This window comes from Macaca mulatta, chromosome 19, assembly GCF_049350105.2.
Source record: "Macaca mulatta isolate MMU2019108-1 chromosome 19, T2T-MMU8v2.0, whole genome shotgun sequence".
Taxonomy (NCBI): Eukaryota; Metazoa; Chordata; class Mammalia; order Primates; family Cercopithecidae; genus Macaca; species Macaca mulatta.
The window spans coordinates 52,997,811-53,007,784 of NC_133424.1; the positions used below are offsets into that span (position 1 = coordinate 52,997,811).

A 9,974-nucleotide genomic window follows, 5' to 3' on the forward strand; every position below is an offset into this window, starting at 1 on the left:
GGGGTGCTCTCTGATTCCCGAGTCCTAGAGAACCATCAAACCTGGGGTGCTCTGATTCCCGAGTCCTAGAGAACCATCAAACCTGGGGTGCTCTCTGATTCCCGAGTCCTAGAGAACCATCAAACCTGGGGTGCTCTCTGATTCCCGAGTCCTAGAGAACCATCAAACCCGGGGGTGGTCTCGGGGACCCCCGGCACACTGTCCTTCTCAACTCTTTTCTCCTCCTCAGCACTCACCACCATTGGGCATCCCATTAATATTTTACCTGTTTACCTTATCATCTTGCCCACACCCCAGGTTCCACCCCAACCCTGATCTGCACAGTATTCCCAGCTGCACCCATAGAGACCCACAGAAGATGCTAGGGGAGTATTTCCTGAATGACACCCGTAACAGCTTTATTTTCAAAGGCGGGATCCCTCCCCGGGCTTGTGATGGGACGGCGCTATGGGCCCGAGCAGCAGAGCTGTGCAGGACAGGAGTAGGCAGGGGCGGGGCAGCTGGCCCGGGAGGCTGGCAGGTCCCAGAAGACACCTCACACGGGTTCCATCTGCAGCTCCTCCCCGTCCACAGCCTCAATCTGGTGGAAGGCAGCATGGGAGCCGATGACCACCAGGGTGGCTCCTGCAGGAAAGCCGGCAGCTCAGGGCCATGCTCCTGTACCTGGCCCCCACCATCCACCCCAGCTGCTCAGACCCTGTACTCACCCAGCACCCAGAAGACGGCCGAGCCCGCACCAGCCAGCCAGAAGAAGGGGAAGGAGATGCCTCCAGCCAGAGCGTACTGATGCGCTGGGCTCACCTCTCGGCCTGAAAGCAGATGGCATTGGGGCGCTGTTCCGACCCTTCATGCCCTCTCCCAGAGTAACCCCTGCTGCCCCCCAACAATCTGTATAAGCTTCAGGTCCTCGGGATCAAATCCAAACTCCTCATGCCAAGGCCCTCCAGGTCCTGGGGTCACCCTGCTCCCCTGGTGTCCTCACTGCCCTCCAGAACACAGCACACCGTCCTCGCCTGCCTCAGCCCCACGCTCTGCCCTCTGCCCCACATCCTCCAGGAAGTTCCTGGGATCCCAGCTTCCTGCTCCCTAGACTAGGGCTCTCCTGCTGCAACCCTCACGCAGACCAGGGGTCTCAAACTGGTGGCCCAAGGGCCAAATCTGACCTGTGGATGTGTGTTTGTTTTGAGATGTTTTACAAGGATGTGATTTGTGGCTGGCAAAGTGAATGATTTCACATAAAAATACCAACTTCAGGCTTCTCATAGAAGTCTCAGGGATGGGGTCTGCATGCTCTGGTGCCTGTGCTGCAGGCGCTCCCTCCCCCTAAGCCCGTCATGCACATAACTTGCAGGCCCCTGAAGAGCCTGGCCTTCAGGTCTACCTGACAGCCCAATCCCAACTCCTTGACCCCACTCCAAACCTTGATTTTCCCCTGGGGGGAATTTCCCCTGGCATTTTGTTCTCCCAGTGGTCCTTGGTACTAGTCTGGGAACCACATGAAACACACTCCTCAGCTTCCCCAAGTTCCAAGTTCTTTCTGGTCACATCCCAGAAAGCAGGAAAAGAAACGGGAACAGATCTAGGCCAGTGTAAGTTCGCCACCTGGTGTCCAGTGTGGGCACCTGCAGCTGATGCTTGCCGCAGAAAGCGGCAAGGGGAGGAGAGAGGGGAGGAGTCATGTGGTTTGAAGAGGAGTAGGTTTAAGGCACAGCAGCCAGGTGGAGCCTAGGTTTGAGGAATAGCAATTTGAGGGGGCTGAGACTCGATGGGAGCATCGGTTGTGTCTGAGATTTTTAAAGGATCAGGTTTGGGAGATCTAGTGTTCATCTAGGCTTCGGCGGACTTGGGTTTTGAAGGACTTGGATTTGGGGTCTGAGGTTTGCATTCCAAAAGACCAAGATTCGAGGGACCAAGGATTCATCTGGGCAGGGGGTTTCTCACCAAAAAGCACAAGCTTGGACTGCAAGGTGCGCAGATAGAGAATGTAACAGGCGCCGAAAAAGACAGCCAGAGCCACCAGCAACATAGGGGACGTCACCCTGGAGGAGGAGTGCAGGGAGGCAGCGGTTAGGCAGCTGGGGCTGGTCAGCCAGGGAGCCCTGGCCTTCTCCACCGGCGGGAGGCAAGCTACATTCTGGAGACCAGGGAGGGCCAGGTGACATTCAGTCACACTGCATCCTGGCCAGGGTGATGGTGGGGTAGGGACCTGGCCCTTTGGTGACAAAGTAGGTCTAGCAGAGCCAATCCTTGGGGGCGGGGCCGGCCTAGGCGGTGAGAGGAGGGGCCTGGGCGGTGAGGGGAGGGGCCTGGGCGGTAGGAGGGGGCCCTGGGTGGTGAGAGGAGGGCCCGGGCGCTGAAGGGCGGGGCCTGAGCTGTGAGAGGAGGGGTCCACCCGGTCGGGGCTAGTGCGGGTGCAGGGCCCGGGATGCACTCACACGCAGTACAGGATGAGGCCCAGGAACACGAACACATAGTTGCTCTGGTAGTACTCCACGTTGCGTACGAGGCGCTGGCACAGCTCGCCCAGGTTGCGGGGCCGTGAGAAACGCTGCTGGTCCACGAAGGTGCCCCACGGCCGGATAGTCGCGCGGCGCCGCTCCAGCCACTCCCGGCCTGCACCGGAGGGAATCAGCTTCGGCAGCAGGGTCCTGCGAGGGGTGGGGCCGGGTCAGTGGTGGACCGGGATGGAGCCTCAGACCCCCGCAAAAGAAGGGGTTTAAGGGGGCTTGGACTCCCTCCCGGGACCCCAGATTACTGAATCACAGGCGGGGAGGGGGGTAGGGGCCCAGACGCCAGGGTCCCATTAGAGGAGACCGGGGCCAGCGCTTGTGCGTCTCGGGGCTGGGACTCCGGGCACTCGAGGGAGGAGGGGGCCAGGGTCCCGGACTCCCGGGCCTCGGGTCCGAGGGCCTAGAGCCGGCTCGCTCACGTGGCGCTCAGCCCTTCCGCCTCGACATCTTTCTGCTGGTCCTTCTGGGCTGCCATGTCTGCGTCGTGAGGGGTAGAGCTGCTGTAACCAGCCCGGTACCCTGCAGACCCCGCCGGCCCCGCCCGAGGCCGGCCCCACCCAGCGGAGTCGACGTGGCGCCGCTCGGGAGCAGCTGGGGACTGTAGTTCTGCCGCCGATCATTGTGGGAGTTGTAGTCCTGACGGTGGCTGGGAGGGTGGGCGCCATGATGGCGGTCTGACTCGCAAGACACCTTGGGAGATATAATCCCAGAAAGTGACGGCGCGCACCTCTGGGCATTGTGGGACCTGTAGTTTCAGGAGGGTGCAGGTGCGCTGTCAGGAAAGAGGGCGTTATGGGAGCTCTAATGGCAGAAGAGGGTGTTGTGTACTCTCCCAGGCAGGGCACAATGGGGACCGTGCAGAGCTGTCGTTCTGACTCTAGAGGGCATAAAAAAACAACTAGAGGGCTTGCTAAAACAGACTCCTGGGCCCCACCCCAGATGTTCTCATTCAGCAAGTCTGGGGTGGAGCCCATAATTCGCATTTCTGAGTTCCCAGGTGATGCTGATGCCGCTGGTCCATGGACCACATTTTGAGTAGAAAGATTTAGAGAGTTTGTGGGAATTGATTCCTTCCTCAAGAGATTGAGGCTAGTGAGTGGGTCATGGTTGCTGGAGGGGTATCTGAGGTTGCCCCCTGCCCCACTTTGTGGAGTCCCAAAGATGAATGAGTTGGGACTAGGGACACCTCCGCACCGCCACCACCCCCCCCCCCACCTGCAAACACACACACCTTTGGACAGGAGGGAGTGAAATTGGGAAAGAGAAAAGGTTGGGAAGTTTTGTGGGTTTTTCTGGGATGGAGTCTCACTCTTGTTGCCCAGGCTGGAGTACAATGGCACAATCTCAGCTCACTGCAACCTCTGCCTCCTGAGTTCAAGCGATTTTCCTGCCTCAGCCTCCCAACTAGCTGGGATTACAGGCGTGCACCACTATGCCCAGCTAATTTTTTGTATTTTTAGTAAAGACGGGGTTTCACCATGTTGGCTAGGTTGGTCTCGAACTCCTGACCTTGGGATTCGTCCACCTCAGCCTCCCAATGTGCTGGGATTACAGGCATGAGCCACTGTGCCTGGCCCCAAGTGACTCTTTTAGGCCCAGGTCTTGTCTTCCAAGATCTACGGCACTTCAGGGTTTGTGCTTGGAAGCCTGCTGGAAGGCGTTCCCAGGAGGTGGGGGGAAGATGGCCCTGTCCAAGGGGCTGGTGGCGCAATAGGCAGGGAAGCCCTTTGCAAGGGCCCCACACTGAAGATGGAAGAGTTACACTTTGAAGATCAGATTGGCTAGTTACTATTTATTTCCTCTTTGTCACCCCCAGGCTTTTAGTGGAATCGGGTTTTCTTTTTCATTTTTGAGACGGAGTTTCGCTCTGTTGTTCCAGCTGGAGTGCAGTGGCACAATGTCTGCTCATTGCAACCTCCGCCTCCTGGGTTCAAGCGATTCTCCTGCCTCGGCCTCCTAAGTAGCTGGGATTACAGGTGCGTGCCACCATGCCTGGCTAATTTTTGTATTTTCAGTAGAGACGGGGTTTCATCACGTTGGTCAGGCTGGTCTTGAACTCCGACCTCGTGATTCGCCCACCTAAGCCTCAGCCTCCCAAAGTGCTGGGATTACACGCGTGAGCCATCGCACCTGGCCTGGAATCAGGTTTTCTAACTAGGATTCAAACTTGAAAATCCTACTCCTTTGACTGCGGGGCCGGGTGTGGTGTCTCACACCTGTAATCCCAGCACTTATGGGAGGCCCAGGCGGGCGGATCACTTGAGGTCAGGAGTTCAAGACCAGCCTGGCCAACATGGCGAAAGCCCATCTCCACTAAAAAAAATACACATGCCTGTAATCCCAGCTACTTGGGAGGCTGAGGCAGGAGAATCATTTGAACCCAGGAGGCGGAGGTTGCAGTGAGCCAAGAGCGTGCCACTGCACTTCAACCTGGGCGACAGAGTGAGACCCTATCTCAAAACAAAACACCAAATGAGGAGTGCACGATTACCCCCGAGCAGGAATAGGGGAGCAGCATCTGAATTCAAAGGGCCAGAGCAGCAGAGGTAGCCCTTGGAAGAACCTCCATGGAAAGACAGAGCTTGGAGAATAGAATTGGGACAGAGCTCCAGCTGCCTCTTCCATGGCCGGCTGTGGGAGATCCAGGATTAACTTTTGATATGAGAGCTATTGGGTTTCCTTATAGGAACTGAATGAAAGCAATTTCATTCCAAAACCCACTGGTCTTTGTTCTGAGCGGAGAACATAGCGGCAGAGGCCTGGAGGTATCGAACAGCATGGGCCATGGTGGGAGATGGGGTGGGGGACGGTGGAGTCTGAGGGGCAAGGACATTGCAGGAGGGGCCCTAGGAGTGGGAGGGTCGGGGGGGGACTTTGAATAAGGGAATTTCAGGAGATGGGGCCTGGACACAGGGGCAATGTGGGAGAGGAGGGCCTGAGGCAGATACATCATGAGAGATGGTGAGAGATGGGGTCCCTGAGAGAAGGGGCCTTTGGCAGATGGGCCCTGAATTAGGGGAGTAGGCGGGTGGTGTGCTGGGAGATGAGGGAACACCCAAGAAGATTGTGAGTTCCAGGCAGGGTGTGGTGGCTCACGCCTGTAATCCCAGCACTTTGGGAGGCCAAGGTGGGCGGATCACTTAAGGCCAGGAGTTCGAGAGCAGCCTGCCCGACATGGTGAAACCCCATCTTTACTAAACATACAAAAAAAAAAAAAATTAGCTGCGCGTGATGGTGCGCACCTGTAATCCCAGCTACTGGGAAGGCTGAGTCAGGAGAGTCACTTGAACCCAGGAGGCAGAGGTTGCAGTGAGCTGTGACTGTGCCACTGTACTCCAGCCTGGGCGACAGAATGAGACCCTGTCTCAAAAAAAAAAAAAAAAAAAAAATGGATCCCTCCAGCCTGAGGCCTCCTCCCTGCCTCCTGGGATCCCCAAGGAAGTGGTGCTGGGAGAGCAGGAAGACCTTAGTGCATTCAGCCAGAAACCTGGGGTCACTGTCCCTGCTGTGTGACCTCAAGGAAGGCCCTCCCCTCTCTGGGCCTCAGTCTCCCCACCTGTCTATGGGAGCGTCTCTTCCCTTGCACCAGATAGATAAAGCAGTATTTGTGGGTTTCCTAGGAGAGGTCTGGGCTCATGTAGCCCCTACCAGGATCAGACTGTACCCTGGGGTCACGAGGGGTGTCCAGCGCACGTGGCCGCTGCCCTCCAACTGCCTTTCCCCCTCAGATTTGGAAGCTTCTCCCTCAGCCATTGTCTTGTGCGGTGGGTGTGTACATGCACTTGCACACTCACCCACTCACACTTGCGCTCAGCATCCCGGCCACCCAGACACTGGCATTGGAAGGCAGGTAGGCCCAGGCCTGGCCCCAGCCCCTCCTCTGACTTGCCTCCCTGGGCTGTGTTAGGAAGACTGCCTCGAGAGAAATGGATTCGCTGCCCCACCAAGGTGGCGAAAATGAAGATGAAAAGGACTGACAATTCCCAGTGGAGAGGGGATGTGGAGCAGCTGCTGCTTCCTTACGCTGTTGGACGCAGAATGGCACTCGAACTTTGGAAAAGGTCTGGCAGCGTCCATGAAAGCTAAACATAGTCTATCCCATGAACCAGCGATTCCACTTCCAGGCACGTGCGTACCCAACAGAATGCACATCTGTCATTAAAAGACACAACTAGAGGGCCGGGCGCGGTGGCTCACGCCTGTAATCCCAGCACTTTGGGAGGCCAAGGCGGGCAGATCACAAGGTCAGGAGTTCGAAACCAGCCTGACCAAAGTGGTGAAACCCCATCTCTATTAAAAACACAAAAATTAGCTGGGCGTGGTGGTGCATGCCTATAGTCCCAGCTACTCGGGAGGCTGAGGCAGGGAAATCACTTGAACCCAGGAGGCAGAGATTTCAGTGAGCCGAGATCGTGCCACTGCACTCCAGCCTGGCGACAGAGCAAGATTCTGTCTCAAAAAAAAAAAAAGGCCGGGCGCGGTGGCTCAAGCCTGTAATCCCAGCACTTTGGGAGGCCGAGACAGGCAGATCACGAGGTCAGGAGATCGAGACCATCCTGGCGAACACGGTGAAACCCCATCTCTACTAAAAAACACAAAAAAACTAGCCGGGCGAGGTGGCGGGCGCCTGTAGTCCCAGCTACTCCGGAGGCTGAGGCAGGAGAATGGCGTAAACCCGGGAGGCGGAGCTTGCAGTGAGCTGAGATCCGGCCACTGCACTCCACCCTGGGCGACAGAGCCAGACTCCATCTCAAAAAAAAAAAAAAAAAAAAAAAAAGACACAACTAGAGGGCTGGATGCGGTGGCTCGTGCCTGTGATCTCAGCACTTTAGGAGGCTGAGGTGGGTGGATCACTTTTATTTTTTTTTGAGACAGAGTTTCATTCTTGCCCAGGCTGGAGTGCAATGGCGCGATCTCAGCTTGCTGGAACCTCCGCTTCCCAGGTTCAAGCAATTCTTCTGCCCCAGCCTCCCAAGTAGCTGGGATTACAGGCATGTGCCACCATGCTCAGCTAATTTTGTATTTTTAGTAGAGACAGGGTTTCTCTATATTGGTCAGGCTGGTCTCGAACTCCCAACCTGAGGTGATCTGCCTGCCTCAGCCTCCCAAAGTGCTGTGATTACAGGCATGAACCACCGCACCCAGTCTGTTTTGTTTTTTTATTTTTAGATGGGGTCTCACTCTGTCACCCAGGCTGAAGTGCAGGGGCGTGACCTCGGCTCACTGCAACCTCCACCTCCCAGGTTCCAGTGATTCTCCTGCCTCAGCCTCCTGAGTAGCTGGGATTACAGTTGCCTGCCACCACACCCGGCTAGTTTTTGCATTTTTAGTAGAGACGGTTTCACCGTGTTGGTGGGTGGATCACTTGAGGTCAGGAGTTCGAGACCAGCCTGGCCAACATGGCAAAACCCAGTCTCTACTAAAAATGCAAAAACTAGCCAGGCGTGGTGGCAGGCACCTGTAGTCCCAGCTACTTGGGAGGCTGAGGCAGGAGAATCGCTTGAACCCAGGAGGTGAAGGCTGCAGTGAGCTGAGATAGTGCTACTGCACTCCAGCCTGGGCGACAAAGCAAGACTCCGTTTCAAAAAAAACAAAAAACAAAAAACGACATGACTAGAATGTTCCTGTCCCTAGCAGCACCAATTGTAATAGCCCCGAACTGGAAACCCCAAAGTCCATCAACAGGAGAATAGACAAGTTGTGTTATGGAATGATAAGGAAGGGGCCACAGATACAGGTGACAATATGGATGACTCCTATAGACATAATGCTGAGAACAAGGAGCCAGACACAGAGATGACATGCTGTAAGGTTTCGTTTGTATGAAGCTCAAGAACAGGCACAACTGACGTGTGGTGACAGAAACCAGATCAGCTCTTGCCTCTGGAGGGGAGGCGACTGGAGGGCTCCAGTGAACTTTCTGGGTGGAGGGAAAGGTTCTATGCCTTGATCTGGGTGGTAGCTTTGCAGATGCAACTTTTTTTTTTCTTTTTTTTTCCTGAGACGGAGTCTCACTCAACCTCTGCCTCCCGGGTTCAAGCAATTCACCTGCCTCTGCCTCCCGAGTAGCTGGGATTACAGGCATGCACCACCATGCCCAGCAATTTTTTTTTTTTTTTTTTTTTTGAGACAGTCTGGCTCTGTCGCCCAGGCTGGAGTGCGGTGGCCGGATCTCAGCTCACTGCAAGCTCCGCCTCCCGGGTTCACGCCATTCTCCTGCCTCAGCCTCCCGAGTAGCTGGGACCACAGGCGCCCGCCACTTCGCCCGGCTAGTTTTTTGTATTTTTTTTTTAGTAGAGACGGAGTTTCACCGTGTTAGCCAGGATGGTCTCGATCTCCTGACCTCGTGATCCGCCCGTCTCGGCCTCCCAAAGTGCTGGGATTACAGGCTTGAGCCACCGCGCCCGGCCTATTTTTTATTTTTTTTGAGACAGAGTCTCGCTTTGTCGCCCAGGCTGGAGTGCAGTAGCGTGATCTCGGCTCACTGCAAACTCCGCCTCTCAGGTTCACACCATTTTTCTGCCTCAGCCTCCCAAGTAGCTGGGATTATAGGTGAGTGCCACCATGCCCGGCTATATTTTGTATTTGTAGTAGAGATGGGGTTTCACCATGTTGGCCAGGCTGGTCTCGTACTCCTGACCTCAATTGACCTGCCCTCCTGGGCCTCCCAAAGGGCTGGGATTACAGGCGGGAGCCACGGCACCTGGCCTGCAGATGCAACTTTAAAATCATTGAGCTGTAGCCTTAAGATGTGTGCACTGCACTGTATGAAAGTTTATCTCAATAAAATGAGAGAATAGCGTAGCGACCTAGAACTTTGGACAGCCTTGGTTCAAATCCCAGATGTGTCTCTTCTTAGCTGTGTGCAAATCACTTCTCCTCTCTGTGCATATTTATTTATTTATTTATTTTTATTATTTTTTTTGAGACGGAGTCTGGCTCTGTCGCCCAGGCTGGAGTGCAGTGGCCGGATCTCAGCTCACTGCAAGCTCCGCCTCCCGGGTTCACACCATTCTCCTGCCTCAGCCTCCGGAGTAGCTGGGACTACAGGCCCCCGCCACCTCGCCCGGCTAGTTTTTTGTATTTTTTAGTAGAGACGGGGTTTCACCGTGTTAGCCAGGATGGTCTTGATCTCCTGACCTCGTGATCCACCCGTCTCGGCCTCCCAAAGTGCTGGGATTACAGGCTTGAGCCACCGCGCCCGACCTCTCTGTGCATATTTAATGTGCACCTTGTGCAGAGTGCTTAGAAGTGGGCAGAGCACATAGCGGGCACTCAGTGAATCACTGTCATCACCATCATCATCAGCATTGTGTCCCCTGGGTCCTACTCCTATAGGAGAGGCTCCCAGTCACCATCCCACATCTGCTTCCCCTCCCTTTCCCCTGTTCTGATTCCACAATCCCATCGCCGGGCGAATTCAAGCTGCTCTGAGTTTCGTGGAGTTGAAAACTCGGTGATTAG

At 55.5% G+C, this 9,974-nt stretch overlaps 1 protein-coding gene across 1 annotated transcript; it reads right to left on the reverse strand.

Annotated features, from left to right (window-relative positions):
• Positions 1-386: 386 nt before the first annotated feature.
• Positions 387-3,051, reverse strand: RABAC1 (Rab acceptor 1). The gene is made up of 5 exons (NM_001260923.1): positions 2,930-3,051; positions 2,436-2,648; positions 1,942-2,039; positions 708-809; positions 387-624 (listed from the first exon to the last, which is right to left on the reverse strand). Exons 1-5 carry the CDS (start codon positions 2,983-2,985, stop codon positions 536-538), a joined length of 558 nt encoding a protein of 185 aa, NP_001247852.1. The 5' UTR covers positions 2,986-3,051; the 3' UTR covers positions 387-535.
• Between the last annotated feature and the right edge of the window lie 6,923 nt (positions 3,052-9,974).

Bases quoted from the DNA above. Each gene is read 5' to 3' on its own strand.
- RABAC1 (NM_001260923.1), bottom strand. From the start codon at position 2,985: ATGGCAGCCCAGAAGGACCAGCAGAAAGATGTCGAGGCGGAAGGGCTG. The intron at 2,040-2,435 runs GTGAGTGCATCC...CTCCTCCTCCAG, and splicing joins GGCCTCATCCTGTACTGCGT to GGTGACGTCCCCTATGTTGC. The intron at 625-707 runs GTGAGTACAGGG...GCTTTCCTGCAG, and splicing joins GGCCGTCTTCTGGGTGCTGG to GAGCCACCCTGGTGGTCATC.